At 47.7% G+C, this 15,657-nt stretch overlaps 1 protein-coding gene across 7 annotated transcripts in view; it reads left to right on the top strand.

Moving 5' to 3' along the window:
* Bcor (BCL6 corepressor) overlaps nucleotides 1-15,028 on the top strand; it is a 44,646-nt gene extending 29,618 nt beyond the window's left edge. For 4 of the 7 annotated variants that reach the window (XM_042683621.1, XM_042683618.1, XM_042683620.1 and 1 more), the window contains 9 exons: nucleotides 2,984-3,244; nucleotides 3,601-3,945; nucleotides 4,420-4,745; nucleotides 4,980-5,234; nucleotides 9,859-10,025; nucleotides 11,171-11,316; nucleotides 12,145-12,222; nucleotides 12,439-12,595; nucleotides 13,861-15,028. In XM_042683621.1, the coding sequence (XP_042539555.1) occupies nucleotides 2,984-3,244; nucleotides 3,601-3,945; nucleotides 4,420-4,745; nucleotides 4,980-5,234; nucleotides 9,859-10,025; nucleotides 11,171-11,316; nucleotides 12,145-12,222; nucleotides 12,439-12,595; nucleotides 13,861-14,152 (2,027 nt within the window). In that variant the 3' untranslated portion in view covers nucleotides 14,153-15,028. The remainder of the gene's footprint in view (nucleotides 1-2,983; nucleotides 3,245-3,600; nucleotides 3,946-4,419; nucleotides 4,746-4,979; nucleotides 5,235-9,858; nucleotides 10,026-11,170; nucleotides 11,317-12,144; nucleotides 12,223-12,438; nucleotides 12,596-13,860) is intronic. The other 3 variants (XM_042683623.1, XM_042683622.1, XM_042683626.1) reach the window with 2 other exon arrangements.
* The last annotated feature ends 629 nt before the right edge of the window (nucleotides 15,029-15,657 follow it).

The raw sequence follows: 15,657 nt of genomic DNA, 5'->3' as shown, positions 1-15,657 counted from the left end.
ACCTGATCTCTGCCACCCAAGTAGCTGAGGTTACAGATGTGAGCCACTGCACCTGGCTCCTGAGTTAAATTTTTATTTTAGAAGTTGAGCGAATGAGTTAGGAGGCTCCTCAACTTGAAAGTTCATTGGTATGAACTGTACACTTTGAAGATGTGGAAAGACAAGGAAGCACTGGCCCCTTTCCTCCTCCCTCCCCCCTTCTTTTTCTTTCTGAACACAAGTGGCCATCTGTGTCCCTTGCCAGCCACTTGGTAGCCATAGAATCTGATCATTGGCAATGTCTGAGCAGGAGTTGAGAGGAATGGCTGGACAGGACTTCTTGGCTAAGGAAGTTTCTCACAAGCTTTTTGAACCACTTTTAATTTGGAACAGAGAAGTGCCAAAGTCTTGGTTATAAAGAGGCTAAACAGTATCAAAGCCCACCCATGCAGGAGATAGAGCTACCTGCAGAAGGGACTTGAATTCCTCCCTGACCCTCAAACTCTGCCATGGTATTTAAGACTCACTGGGCATGGCTGTGACAGTGGCCAACAGTGGCAAAGTTGCTTTGTTGCTATGGTGACATGTAAATGTTGCCATGGTGATGCCTCTTTGAGTTACACTGGCATAACCATGGTAAACTATGGGATGCATGTGCTGCAAGGCAGATGACCATGCTACAGGGAGCAAGTGTTCCACCCTGAACAACATGAGGAAGGGCAGGGGTAGCAGCAGTGACAAGTCCCTTGCTTTCCAAGGAATCCTGTAGCAGCTAGAGGTTGGACAGACGTCTTTTAAGGAGGTCTAAGTCAGAGCCTACAGGAATGTAGCTAGAGCCAGGATGGGTGTTTGTTCTTCAGGAGCTTTGATGGCTCATGGTTGCCTTCATATAAGCCTTGGGGACCTTAGATGAACGGAATTGGATGGAATCTGATGGAACCACAGGCATTCATCCCTGGGGTATCTCAGCATGAGAGAGAAAGGGACTGAGCACATACTGAGCACAGCTGAACATGGAATGGTGTACAGTGTTCCCCAGCCCTGTTCTCCAGCCTCCTTGTGAACAGGGTGTGAAATCAGGCCTTCCCACCCAACAAGCCAGCCTTTCCCAGAGGTGAAACCCCAGAAGAGACACAGGTAGCAAGATCAGGGGTCTTGGAGAGGTATTCTTTGAGCATGGAAGAACAAAACAGGTGCTTCACCTCTTCCAACTGCTTTTCTTGTGGGTCACACAAATTCCTTCCCCCAATGCCTTAGACAAATACATGTGACCTGGAGTTCAAGTATAAGATGAAGTGAACAAAAAAAAAAGAACACTCAGGTTGGAGAGGGGACGGGGTGGGGGTGGGGTGGGGAGACTGATATTTCAAAGTTTAAACTACAGAAGTGAATTCAGATTTGAAGGATCTTTCTTAGCCTCCTGTGGCCCTTTCCTTTGCCTGAGTGGGGCAGCTGAGTGGACTCTTCTGGTCTTCAAGCTGAAGGGAGCTGAGTTTATAAAGTAGTACTGTTACTTCCCAAAGTAACAAAGCAATCCACGCTCTCCATCAAGCTGAGTGAGTGCAGCATGCCTTCTGCATTCATGTGAGCAGAGGTGTCTGCAGCCCGCATGTTTTTGGGTGTGTTTTGGCCAAAGTCCTTGGGTCAGGTGTACCCACAGCTCTCCATGGTGGCACTTTCAGGAGGGGCCTGGTTGCTAGGCTCTTCTTTATCCACATGGTGCACCATCATGAGAAGGGGAGGGGTGGGTTGACATTCCTTGGTGAGAAGAGGTGGAAGTCTTACATGTCTCAAGGTGACACTCGCAGCTGACCACTTCTAAATGCTGGGGGGTGACCCCTGGAGAGAAGGACAGGGCATGAGGGAGCTGGTCCAGTGTTCCTGTGGCACTGGAAGGAAGCATATGCTTAGCTCATCTAGAAGCCTCCTTTGGCAGCACCCCTTACCATGAGGTGATCTAGGCTGCCAGGGTCATTTTAGGGGACCAAGGATGAACACTGAACCTTGCAGTGGGTTGTTGCAGAGTTGTCGTTTATATTTCATCGCATATTGGGAGAAAATGTGATTAGCAGAGAAGTTGGTGAGCTATTTGTTTCTTACGGGGTGATGTTGGGTTTGGATGATTGAAAGAACAGGTGCCTGCAGCTGCTGTGCCGCCGCCCCCCCCCCCCTTCCCCTGTGAGTACAGGGAACAGAAGCAGCCCACAGTGGAGAGGGTGGGGGGTGCTGCATCTAGCAGTTTTGCAAAGCTCTAGCTTGACTACAAAAGACACCAACAGCTACGAAAGGGGGTGAGGTCTTGTCTGTGAGTGCTTACATGTGAGGAACGGGGCCCACCTGGTGGGGTGACCAACCAGAGTCCCCTGTGGAGGGCCCCCTGTTTTGGACAGGAAATAGGAACAGTCCCTTGATTCAGTGATAGGCATTTCAGTGTGTAGCATGAGCGTAAACCCTTTGAAGTTGTCTGTGAACTTGAACGTGAACTAGGAATCCCTGCCTCTGCTATGCCGGGCCCTTCCCCCCCAGCACCCTCCTGTTCTTTCCACACCACCTCACCTCTCTTTCTTCATCATCTCCCCGGTGGACACAAGTGGTACCTTGGTGTAGATGCCATTTTAGAGCTATTTGGTCCTCTTCCTGTATCTTCCTCCCGTGTATTTCAAAATAATGACCTCAGCAAATGTTTCCATAGAGATTTTTAGGTCAGCCCAGCATGGTTGGACATTGCTGCTGAGAGAGGCCTAGAGTGCTTTAAAGAGTTCGGGTGCCTCGGCTCCTTTCTGGGTCCCCTCATGCCCCAGCTACAAAAAGGTGGGAGCATGGCCTACGCCTGGCTTCCTGCTGCACTTGCCGAATGGCTTCAGCCCAGCCCTTCCTTTAGAAAAATCTGTTCCTGGGAGCTATGAAGGAGCCGCGCGCGCGTGTGTGCACACCGGCACCAGTGGCTCCCTGATCACCTTGGGCGTTCCTTCACTTTTGTATTCTTGTCTTCCCCTCCCCTCAGGCGAGTACAGTTCTGGAAACAAACACGATTCCTTTGAAGCCCCAGAGGACAAAGATCTCCCTGTGGAGAAGTACTTCATGGAGAGGACGCCTGGGAGTGAGCTGCCCACTGACCAGGTGGCTGCGGACATGCCGCACAGTCCCGCCCTCCGGCTAGACAGGAAGCGCAAAGTCTCAGGTGATAGCAGCCACACTGAGACCGCTGTGGAAGAGCTGCCAGAAGACCCTCTGCTGAAAGCCAAGCGAAGACGGGTCTCCAAAGGTGAGCTCAGTTGGCTTGGGTGTGCGCTTTAGCTGCTTGCTCGGGAGGCCTGTGCATGCAGCCACTGCGGGCGGGCGGGTGCATAGACAGGAGGTGTGGATGTGCGGGTGTGCTGCCCCTGTAGGCAGTGGGGAGGGGAGCCAAGGGGGCACTGCCATTCCCACTCTGCTCCCATCTCCCCTCCCCTCCAAGCCCAGGGAGGGGGGGGTGGCCCAAGACAAACAGGCCACCTGCTTGACAAGCGAATGTGGCCACGCCCCTCCCCTTCCCCCCCTCCCCCCCATTAGTGATGTATTAAGACAGTTTGTTCCCCCCCAGGGGGCTTTTTGATTAATTTGTAGTTATTTCTCCATTAGATGACTGGCCTGAGAGGGAAATGACAAACAGTTCCTCTAACCACTTAGAAGACCCACATTATAGTGAGCTGACCAACCTGAAGGTGTGCATTGAATTAACAGGGCTCCATCCTAAAAAGCAACGCCACCTGCTACACCTTAGAGAACGGTGGGAGCAGCAGGTGTCAGCAGCAGAGAGCAAACCTGGCCGCCAAAGCAGGAAGGAAGTGACCCAGGCAGTTCAGCCTGAGGTCACAGCCCAGGGGAATAACCTCACCGAAGAGAAACCTGGCAGGAAAAGGGCAGAGGCCAAAGGCAACAGAGGCTGGTCTGAAGAGTCCCTCAAAGCCAGTGACAATGACCAAGGTACGCAGAGGCCGGTCTCGCTGCTGGAGGGCAGGAAGGGCTCTGGTGTGGGGATCTGGGCCTTGGAAGTTGACTCTTGACTAGGATGTGACAGACACTCCTGCCACCAAGTCCTTCCCACTTCCTTCCTGGCCTCCCAAGCCTCAGGCTGTCTCCAGGTCCTGATGACCACCAGGCCCAGTGTTCGGGAGAGCAGGAAGAGCTGGCTTCTGTCCTCTTGTCCTGGCCCTTTGAAGAAACTTGCCACTTGGCATTTTGTGGGTTAACCTATTTGCCATTTGAATGGGGGATAATTAAAATATTAATGCTTTGAAAACATAATTGGTATATCTTTAAAAACTGAAGCTCCAGTGATCAGTGCTAACAATGGGGCTTTTCTTCCTGCACTGGCTACAACTGTGTAACGCCTGCTTCTTCTCCCCTCCCCCTCCCCTCCGCCCGCCGCCATCCCCCCCCCCCCCCCCCCCCATTTAGGCTTGCCTGTGTTCTCCGGCTCTCCGCCCATAAAGAGCCTTTCATCCACCAATGCAAGCGGCAAAAAGCAGACTCAGCCAAGCTGCACGCCAGCCTCGAGGCCGCCTGCCAAACAGCAGAAAATTAAAGAAAGCCAGAAGACAGATGTGCTGTGCACAGACGAAGAAGAGGATTGCCAGGCTGCCTCCCTGCTGCAGAAATACACGGACAACAGCGAGAAGCCATCCGGGAAGAGACTGTGCAAAACCAAGCACTTGGTACCTCAAGAATCCAGGCGGAGCTTGCCAATCACAGGGGAATACTACGTGGAAAACACCGACGGCAAGGTACCTCCCAAGCCATGCTCCTCCTCTCTGGCCTGTTCTTGGGGGGGGCTGAACTCTCCTTTTCCAGGACTCCTCAAGGCTCTGACAACCTACCCCTTCCAACAAAATGTGATGGGGGGTGGGGGGTGGGAAGAAAAGGTGTCTTTCTCTACAGGCTTTTGTCACTCAGGGAAGAGGGAAAAAGGTATTGAAAGGGACCCAGCCTTAACAATACACCGTTTGATCTTATGACAGGTGACTGTCCGGAGATTCAGAAAGAGGCCGGAGCCCAGTTCAGACTACGATTTGTCACCAGCCAAGCAGGAGCCCAAGCCTTTCGATCGCTTGCAACAGTTGCTACCAGCCTCCCAGGCCACACAGCTGCCACGCTCCAATTCCCCTCAAGAGGCCACCCAGTCTCGCCCCATGCCACCAGAGGCGCGGAGGCTAATTGTGAACAAGAATGCCGGCGAGACCCTCCTGCAGCGGGCAGCCCGGCTGGGCTATGAGGTGCGTGTGCCAGGGGTTTGCTGCAGGTTTGGGCAGCCAGTAGCTGCTTCTCCAGGTTTGGGGTGTGTGTGGGGATGGTGAGGACTGGCTGATTTAGGGCAAGGAAGGACAGAGGGAGCAGAGTTTACTCCCTGCACATGGGGGGATGCTGTTTGTGTGAGTCCCACTCTGGTTGCTGTCTCTGGTGTTTGAGTTCATGTTGAGGCAGGTAAGCGGCTGCAGCTTATCTCTGATAGTAAGGCTGACATAACCCAGGCCTTGGCAACTGGGAGAATTTTAATGAGCCTGTTTGGATTCTGATTAGCAAGGGAGAGAGACTCGATTAACTCTTCTGTGGTGTTGCTTGTGCTGTGACCAGGAGCGCTCCTACTGTGTGCTACTTCTAAACTCTGACTCACTTCACTCTTGGTGACTAACCCGTACTAGTACTATACATACACAGTGTATCAGTTCGAGGCAGGATTGCCATTCCAAACCTCAACCTGTCTAGAGCTAGTAGATGCCTCCTTCTGCCCCTGCTCCAGCAGCTCCTCCCCCTCCCCCACCCCCCTATTTGTCGGTTGAAATAGTGATGTAATAGCCCACAAGGAAATGGCATTTTTTTTTTTAATGCTGGCATCAGCCCCTAGAAGTTGGCTGGTGAAAACAGCAAGCTGAGTGTGGAGGTATGAAGCTGAGGAGCACCACAGTGGAGGGCCCAGATTGGCCTGTGCCAAAGCTAGGGCTGGTAGGATTTGTCAGGAGCCCTGGCTCCCACTTGCCTTGACTACTGCTTGCCCATTGTGTCTCTTCCTGGTGGGATGACTGAGCCTCTGGCTTTCTCCCCTTGACCCTGAGTTAAGCCCCGAGGCATGGCTGTGAGGTAGGAATTTGAAGTCGTCTTACCTCTGAGACTAGGAGTGTGTTTTGGGTTCTACACGCTCTTGTTTGTTTGAGCCAACATGCCCTTTTGCGATCACTGGGTTATTTTAGAGAGACTCACTGGACGAATTTAGTAATTAGCTTGGTTATTTGTGGATCAACTCCAAGTGGCAGCCAGTTGTTTCCGCACTAGCTGAGAGCAGCAGCTACTACCTAGGAGAACAAGGTAGCTGTGGTGGACTGGAGTCATTTCCCCTCTCAAGCAGCAGGGCTGTCCAGCACTGATATCCAGCAAGTTCTGGAGTTCTGAGGAGAGGGAGGAAGGGCCTCCTAGAGGGTGGGCAAGCTCTTCTGTCAGTCTGGCCTTTGATCTTGGTATGTTTCTACCCAACTCACGCCTTTATGACCAGAGAAGGCAAGAGTTAGGAGACCTCCTACATTTATCCATACCCCCAGACCTGATGAGTCCTCATAAGAAACCCAGATGGTGGATCTGAAGCCTGAACCAAGGAACACTTGATCCCACTCTTTTTTAAGTTAAAAGTCTTTGGCTCAAGCCTATATAATCTTAGCTACTCAGAAGGCTGTGGTCTAAGGATCTTCAACTAATGACTAAAAAGTTGAAAGTGGAACTGTGGCTCAAGTAGTAAAGCCCTATCCTGGAGCAAAACAAACAAACAAACAAAAAAGCTCAGGGGTAGTGCCCAGGCCCTGAGTTCAAGGCCCTAGATCCCCACTTAGGGGAAAAAAAGAAAAAAGAAAAGAAAAAGAATGACTTTCTTCATCCCATCCCCCCAACTCTTTCAAATGTAAATTCCACAGGTCAGCAGTTTCCCTGCAGAATGTTTCAACTACTTGATAAAGCTTTTCTCTGCAAATCCAACTTCCTGGGATTTCTTTAAGTAGAATTTAAAACGTTGGTATGGGGGGCCATTCAGTGTGGCAATCCAAACCTTTTAAAGTAAAGGACAATGTGCCTTCCCTATTTATTTGCCTGTGCCATTGAATGCATAGCTTTCGAGAAAGAGTTTTCCAGAAGTTAGGCTTTGCCATTGTTTCCTGTTTGGCTAAAGATACCACGGCAATAAAAAAGCTATCCCTGTCTGAGCTTTGTTTCCTGTTACTCATGAAGGCTTAAAACATCTTCTCTCTTCAGATGTGCCTGAACCAGATGCCCAGCCACCCTCACCTTCCCCTCCTGTTAAAGAGGCTTCTGTTTCTGACGCTAAATTGCCAGTGTGCAACCACATGCTTGTGCATTTAGTGGTGATGGTTAAATTTTCTATGAATTGAATAAATCATGTTTTTAAAAAAGTTAATGAGGCATTTAATTAATTAACAATGTCGGGTTTATGGCCTTTATGGTTACATTTTGCAGTTAATGGCATTGGGCTTATAGCTGCTTAACAGAGAATTGTCCAAGAAAAACAGTTTGATTTTTGTTTGGGAATGGTTGGGGTGCCCTTCAAACGCTCCCATTTCTGGCATAGGAAATACACCAGGAAATCTGTGAGGTAGGTGGCACATCTTCACCAGTGTCTTTGATGGTGACAGCAAAGAAGAGTGTATTCAGCCCACTTGATCCCCAAAGAGAGCATCTGATGGATGATTGCCCACAGCTGGATCAAAACCCCTCCAGCCAGAGCCCTCCTGGGGCCCCTTGAATCCCCCCAGCAGAGCAGGCACCAAACTTCATGTGGCTTGAGGAACTTTAACCAATCTGGGCCTCAATTTCTCCAAGTGTTACATACCAGGCCGCCCACTGTTTTTGCATGCTGTCTCCTAGGCCACTGGGGAATCAATTGAGACATTCCCTGCTGGGAGGGGGGCTTGCAATGAATGAGTCAAGTGTTAGCAATGCAGCTGAGTTAAGCCGGACCGTGGCAAAGCGTCTCACCTGGTTGTGGGGTTATTCCTGCCCCTTGTGCCATTTCTCCAGGAGACGAGAGAGTTGACTGACTCTTGGCGCTTTGACATCCTTTCATTTCTAGGTTCCCTCACATCAGCCCTAGCAGCAATGAAGTTTCCCAGGTGAGGGCCATAATTGTCAGAACAAATAAACCCTGGGTTGAGAGGACACCAGGCAGGCCGTCGGGATCCGAGTAAATTGATCTGTGCACAGCAGTCTGGTGGTGCTTTAGAGCTGATCCCAGAGTCACGTGACAGGGTTTCTCCCTGGCTGGGGCACACAACTCATTAGCTTGAAGCCGTCCACTCGAGTCTGGCTAGTGAGGGCCTGTGAAAAGAGCAGCGGCTTCATGCGGTATCCTGGATACCGGTGCTCAGGGCAGGTGGCCTGGGGGCGCAGAGGATTGTGAGATTTCTTGCAGGTTAGGACCTGAAGGAAGAAGCACTGTGGGCATGCCTTCGCTCTTCCTTCCCTTGTTTTGGAAGGCAGCTGCCGCAGATCTGAAACTACAGGGTTTGGCCAACCAGGTTTTACTGGCATGCAGCTTTAAGGTTCATGGGGGCGGGGGGATATAGAACAATCTAGTTAGAAAACCAGGTGAGTGCTCACCTTTGACTGAACCTTCCTAGAAAAGGGCATGGGTTTCTCAGAAGCACTGCATTTCTCTGGGGTGGCCAGAGAAAGCCCTATTTTAGATCTAGCTGATGAATTACCTAAGAGTTGTCAGGAAGGATGGCCACTGGGATGCCCCTTTTCCCTGGTGGGGCACCCACACTCTGGCCATCCTGTTGTCTGGGAACCCAGTAGCTCTCTGCTGGGCGCGACTCAAGAGGCAAATGGTGTCGCTTGTTTTCTAGTGGCAGATACTGTGCTGTGTGTTTGAAAACTTTCTTAATCAAGGTAATAAAACATTGAGTAAATTACTGTTCTGCTTACGGGAGCAGTTCATATTAATATTTTAGCACGCCAAAGAAATAAGATTAATAACAGTGGTTCTGTGCACTGTTGACACAACACGTTCTACAAAGGGAGCAGGGTAGGCTTGTTTCACGTTGTTCTTACCATGTGTAGGTCAAAAGATGTAGTCCATCGGTTTTCTGTCATTATTATGAGGCTATTCTATTGATTCAGCCCCAACATGAGTTCTGTTATCTTTCCTTTTCCTTTTTCCATACTGGGGATGGAATCTAGATACCTTTGCAGGCCAAGGGCTCTACCCCTGAGTTACATCCCTAGTCCTCTTCAGTATCGTATTTGGTGATGGTATTATTTGGTATATAAAAAGCATGTGAACCCTAGGAATCACACAAGTCTTGCAGCCCAGGCTTCAGCTCCTGGACTTTGCAAGGGTTCGTCTGCTCTTAATTGAGGATGGTTCTTTGGCTCATTCAGTCCCTCACCTGCCATTGGTTGTCCCTCCCTTGATCTAAACCTGTATCATCATCTACTACTACTTACTGAATGACCTCATGAAGTGAGAATGCTCTGGTCCTTTGAAATAGCTATAGCCAAATTCCTCTTTCCACCCTGTGCCAGGCACAAGCTCTCAACTTGTACCCTCTCAACAGCTTTGTGTGGGCTCTGGGAGTTCCCTAGAGCAGAGAGGAGGTTGGGACAAGTTGAAGCATAACTTACTCAGGGCCAGTCAGCTGGGGCAGCATGTCAGCTTTCAAAACACAGTCACCAACCTGCAGAGCCCCGTCCCTATCAACAAGCCTTTTACGTTCTGTGTCCATCCCTAAGGCATTTGCTGGCTGTTGGTGTCTGAGGATATATGTTTAGAACCATATGAAGAAGTCCTGCTCATGATGTCACCGTGTGGTGATCTGATGGTTTCCTGTCCCCTCCTTGCAGGAAGTGGTCTTGTACTGCCTGGAGAACAAGATTTGCGATGTGAATCATCGTGACAACGCAGGTTATTGTGCCCTGCATGAAGCTTGTGCTAGGGGGTGGCTCAACATTGTTCGCCACCTCCTTGAATATGGCGCTGATGTCAACTGCAGTGCTCAGGATGGAACAAGGTCAGTGGAATCTTGCTCTCAGCAGGGCCATGCTGGGGCCAGGAGTTCTCGGGTATGTGGGAACCCCAGGAAGAAAGAGTGGACTAACTCAGTTCTAGAATGTTCCAACACAGACCTTGCTGGCAAAGTTCCCACCCAATCTGAGCCAGTCCTGCAGTGTTCCTCTGAAAGGACCATAGCCTTTTTAGGCCTCTAGATGGTCATCTATGAAGTCACCGTTGTATTCTAAACAGTGAACTGAAAGTCCCAGGAATTCAGCAGGCCAACTTTACTGTTAGAGACCCCATCCAAGTCAGCATACACATTTTTCCTGGTGTGTGAGAGGATGCCAGCAAGGGGAACTTACAGTTAGGAGAAGGTTAGGAGAATCCTAATGGTTGTGAGAATAGCTAAATGGAAATGTTTTGGGTCTTTCATGCTTTGCTAACAGTATTACCTTGGGATGGAGCTATGCAAAAAAGCTCTTTGCAGAGGCTTCCAGGCAGAAGGTTATTATGGATTTGTGTGGGGTTCTGGAATGGGGGGGGGCAGTCAAATCTTTCATACCTAGTTTCTTCTCTTCAAGAAATCAGAGGTGCCAAGCACCAGTGGCTCACATCTGTAATCCTACTTACTCAGGAGGCTGAGATCTGAGGATCACGGTTCCAAGCCAGCCCAGGCCTTGAATTCAAGCCTCACAACTGACATAAAAACAAATTAAGATCAGAAGTTGCTTGCTTCCCCCAACACTTCACCCCCCCCCACCCTCACCCCCCCTCCAGCTTATTCCACTGACTTCCATAATTATGAAATGTCTACTCCCTGTAAGTTCCCTTCTCATGATCTGTTACTACCTACTTAAGTTCATTGAAAATACTTTCATTTTATAGTCAAGTTCCTCCTTAAGGACCAGGAATAAGATGAATGTGGCTTTGGGACTTGAGCCTGAAAATTCCCTTCACCTGTCCTGTAGTTAGGTGTCCAGATCGACGAGTGCTGGGGTGCTTGATCCTGCACCTGTCACTGCCCTCCTGTCCACAAAGGACATCTGAGTGAAATGGTACACTCAGGAGCTCGGTATAGGTGGTACCCACAGACTCCATTTGTGCCTATTACTGCACCAGGCCACCAGCTCAAACTTAACGCTATTGTGCATCTCTTCCCAGGCCTCTGCATGATGCTGTGGAGAATGATCACTTGGAGATTGTCCGCTTGCTTCTTTCCTATGGTGCTGATCCTACTTTGGCTACTTACTCAGGTAGAACCATCATGAAAATGACCCACAGCGAACTTATGGAAAAGTTTTTAACAGGTAAGACAACATCCAGGGAACGGTCTTATCCAAAAGTTTAACTGACTGGAGCAACTTAGATTGGAGGTGTGGGTGTGGGTGTGGGTGTGTGTAGCTCTGTGGCAGAGTTCTTACCCAGCCTGTGATGAATACTGGCAGTCAGTTCTCTGGCAGCCCACAAGAAGAAAACATGTCTGTCCTTTCAGGCGCTAAATGATTTTGTAGCCTTATACAGCCTGGTCATTCCCCCACTCCTACTTTAGGACAATTGCCAGGAATTTGACTTTTTGTGTGGTATAGCCCTATTCTACTGAAGCTAGTTGGTCTCTTCATGATAATGTTTTAAAAGATTTCTAATGGGTGTTTGCATTTTCGATCAATGCAGTTTGCACCTATACCACAAGTCCACATGAAGCAACCTGAGCTTCCCATTCTTAAACTTGCTTGGCAGTTCTGTGGTGTTTGGTCATAGGATATCCTGTCTTCTAAGCTCTGGGCATTACCAGATCCTTCAAGCAGTAGCCCAAATCTTCATAAGTGTACTGGTTTGGGAGTTGAATTCCTTTTATCAGATAGTTGCTGGCAAAGCATGCCACCAACTCATTCTCCACTCGCTTTCATTTTACCTTAACTTGTACTTTATAAGAGGAGTAGTTTAGTGTACCAGAGAAGAGATACATAAAGTACAGTGCCACTTTGGTTTTGTATGTGAAAAGATGTTTGGTTTAGTATAAGAAAAGATGTTGATGGATCATCATGGCCACCATGGTCATGAATTTATAGGAAAAAAAGCCAATGGGAACTTGGGTAAACTTCATCTTGTTCCCCCGCCCCCCTCTTTCTCTGTAGATTATTTAAATGACCTACAAGGTCAAACTGAAGATGACTCCAGTGGCGCTTGGGAGTTTTATGGCAGCTCTGTGTGTGGTAAGCAGCACTGTTGGGGCAGTGGGGAGTGGAGCAAGTTGGAACAAACCATTCTGTCTGCTGGGTGAGGAAGGTGGGTGGTGGGTACTAGAAACAAGTCTCAGTTGGGAAAGGATCCTCTTAGAGTTCCCCCTTTATTTGTTGTTGGATATATGAATTGAAGTTGAAGTCCTGCCATAGCTTACCTATTCCTCTCTCCCGTCTGCCCTACATTAGAACCAGATGATGAAAGCGGATATGATGTTTTAGCAAACCCCCCAGGACCAGAAGACCCGGATGATGATGATGATTCCTACAGTGACATGTTTGAATTTGAGTTTTCAGAAAGCCCCCTCTTGCCATGTTATAACATCCAAGTATCCGTCGCTCAGGGGTAAGAATGGCTGCTCTTGGGGTGGCAAGAGTTAGAAACACCCTTTAAGCATATGAGGATGGGAGGTTGAATTATTTTCTTTTCCCTCCCCTCCCCTCCCCTCCCCTCCCCTCCCCTCCCCTCCTCTTCCCTTCCTTTCCCTTCCCTTCCCTTCCCTCCCCTCCCCTCCCCTCCCTTTCCCTCTTTCTTTTTTTCCTTCCTACCTTCCTTCCTTCCTTCCTTGGTAAATTAATTGTAGATTTAGCCTTCCTTTCTTTCTTCCTTGCCTTCCTACCTGCCTTTCTGCCTTCTTGTCTTCCTGCCTTCCTTCTCTCCCTCCTTCCTTTTTCTTTTTTCCTTCTCTCCCTCTCATCTCTCTCTCCTCTTTCTTTCTCTCTCTCTTACTGTTTAGATGTAAAGAGACTTCAAGTCTGTAAGTCAGGTTATCAGTACAATGCTTCTTGATGAATATCACCCCTTTCATCATCGTTCTCCCCATTTTTCCCCCTCCCACACAAACAGCACAAAACGTGGTAGACCTTTTCTTTAAAAAAAAAAAAAAAGCTATCTGCTTGACTATATCTACCAGGGTTGTGGATGGGGCACAGCATGGTATAAACTGCCCTCTCCAAAGACAGGCTCAAGTCACTCTCTAAAGCCCTGAGGGCATTGAAGTCAGTAGCTACAATTTCACAGAAGACTCACTATCTCGAACATGTATGCCTTTCCAGTGACAGGAATCATAAGGTGTGGTAGGTTGAACAGAAGGAATGTAACACCTTCTTTCTTCAGTGTCATTACCTCCAAAGAATTGGCTGATGGGGTGGAAGTGTAGGAAAAGAAAGGAGAAATGGTATTGTATGCTTATGCTCTCTCCATGAGGGTTCCAGAAGAGGTCAAAGAGGTAGGGGTTCAGAGTTAATCTTCCCTCCCTGATTACAGGGGAGAAATGTGAGTTGTGGCCAAATCTGGAGGAGCAGGATATACTTTATTCATTTCCATTAGCAATCAGAATGATGGGTCTTGTACCAATGGTTTTCCCTAGTGAGTGTTCTCTCTAAAACCAGATGTGTCTGAGTTTTGCAGCTGTAAGTACTCTGCCTCCCCTTTGAAGGGGACAGCAGTGGGAGAATAAGTATGATGAGAACAGCAGTGGGTAAGAGCACACAGGGAGGAAACCAGATTGAAACTTAACCACTAGCAACTAGTCAGGGTATGGTAGTTAATAATTGGGAGCACTTTTTACTCTGCCAGGAACCTAAGCCACTCCCCTTTCAATTTTGTAGGCCACGAAACTGGCTACTGCTTTCAGATGTGCTGAAAAAGTTGAAAATGTCCTCTCGCATATTCCGCTGCAATTTTCCCAGTATGGAAATTGTCACCATCGCAGAGGCGGAGTTTTACCGTCAGGTTTCTACAAGTCTCTTATTCTCTTGCTCCAAAGACCTGGAAGCCTTCAACCCTGAAAGCAAGGAGCTGTTAGATCTTGTGGAATTCACAAATGAGCTCCAGACACTGCTGGGCTCCACCATGGAGTGGCTCCACCCCAATGGCTCAACCTCAGAAGACTACTGGTGAGCGCACCAGCCCCGCCCCACCCCCACCCCACCCCACTGTGTACAGTGTGTTATAGTGTTAATCCTTGTGCATATGTGTCATAATACGACTATTTCTGTAAAGAAAGGACACTATTACATATGAAAATATCTCTTCTTTATATAAGAGAAATTACTCCAGTCAGAAGAACTTAGAAACCCATTGTTTTCTTTTTAAACTTTTAAGTCAGTTTTTACAAAATTATAATGTTCTTTTACTTTTCAATGCACACGTGCTTTGAGATATGTATGTTTGTTTTTACTTGGAACATTTGTTTCTTTTCTTTCTTAAGGAGAAAAATGGAGCTCCACACTTTGATGTAATTTCATACAAAGCTCTGGTGACAGAGGCCCTAAACTGTAATGTGTGCTCAGAACCGTGTGGTTGGTTGTGGGAGCGAATTCGGTGAAGGCATTTGTGGTAGTGTACTTTTATGTTTTGTTTACAGAGTACCTGCTTGGGCCAGGTAAATGCTATTGGATGTAATCCAGTAGTGTGTAATATAAATTCAAACCATGTCCACACACAACAACTAATTGTATGAAACTTTTATATCCTAATTTAAAAGCTGTGAAATTACTTTTCACGCATCAAACCGGATTGTTTATATGTTTAAACATTTTATGCTCTTATTTAAAGAAGACTTTGAGCTATTTTTTTCTGTACCCTGTAAAATATTGAAAACTAACATAATATGTTGAGGTTGCTTGAAAAATGTACATAAAACTAAAATTTTCTGAATTGTGTGTTTATGTTTGAAATCTGTGTTTTAACTTTGTAAGTAAATTCTCTGCCTTTGTATTTATATTTTACAAAAATTTTCTTAAAAGGCAATAAACCTGTTGAGGAAAGAGAAAATTGAAGTACTTGGTTTCCTATGTATTCCCAAAGCATTATTGTTCACACTGGTTTCTTTTCAATATGAATTCCCTATGGGTAACTTACAAACAAGTTACTCTCTATAAACCAAAGCAAACTAGAGGATTCCAGAGGAATTATGCTCAGAATAGGATTTGAAGTCTTACTCTAAGAAGCCAATTCTTACACATACATGTGTTTTCTTACCCTAGGTTCTGGGGAGAAGCCCAGGACCTCACGTTTGAGGCAAGTGTTCTACCAGTGAGCCATATCACCTTGCCCTTTCCTCTTTTTGAGATAGGATCTCTAGGTTGTCCATATGGGCTCTAACACAACCTTACACCCCCTAGCTGGGATTGCAGGCTGTACCATCATGCCTGTCTTTCTAACTCTTCAGTTCTCTGTCCTTTAAAAGAGCTTTTTCTCGAGACACTGCATTTATTGTCATTTAACTTCATCTAGGCCTTCTTTTGCCCTGCTACCTTTAGCTTGTTAGCAAGGTCTATAATTAAGCCTCCTTACTGCTTTTACTTTTTCAAGAAGAATCTTTTTTTTGAGTACTGTCAATTGCTTCTTCCATCCCCCCTCCTTTTTACATCTGTCCTTTATTGCAAAGCCTTAAACTGAAA

This window comes from Dipodomys spectabilis, unplaced genomic scaffold, assembly GCF_019054845.1.
Source record: "Dipodomys spectabilis isolate Male_0828 unplaced genomic scaffold, ASM1905484v1 ptg000082l, whole genome shotgun sequence".
Lineage (NCBI taxonomy): Eukaryota > Metazoa > Chordata > Mammalia > Rodentia > Heteromyidae > Dipodomys > Dipodomys spectabilis.
Note: the sequence above shows the minus strand (reverse complement) of the source record. Positions and strands in the feature narration are given on the sequence as shown.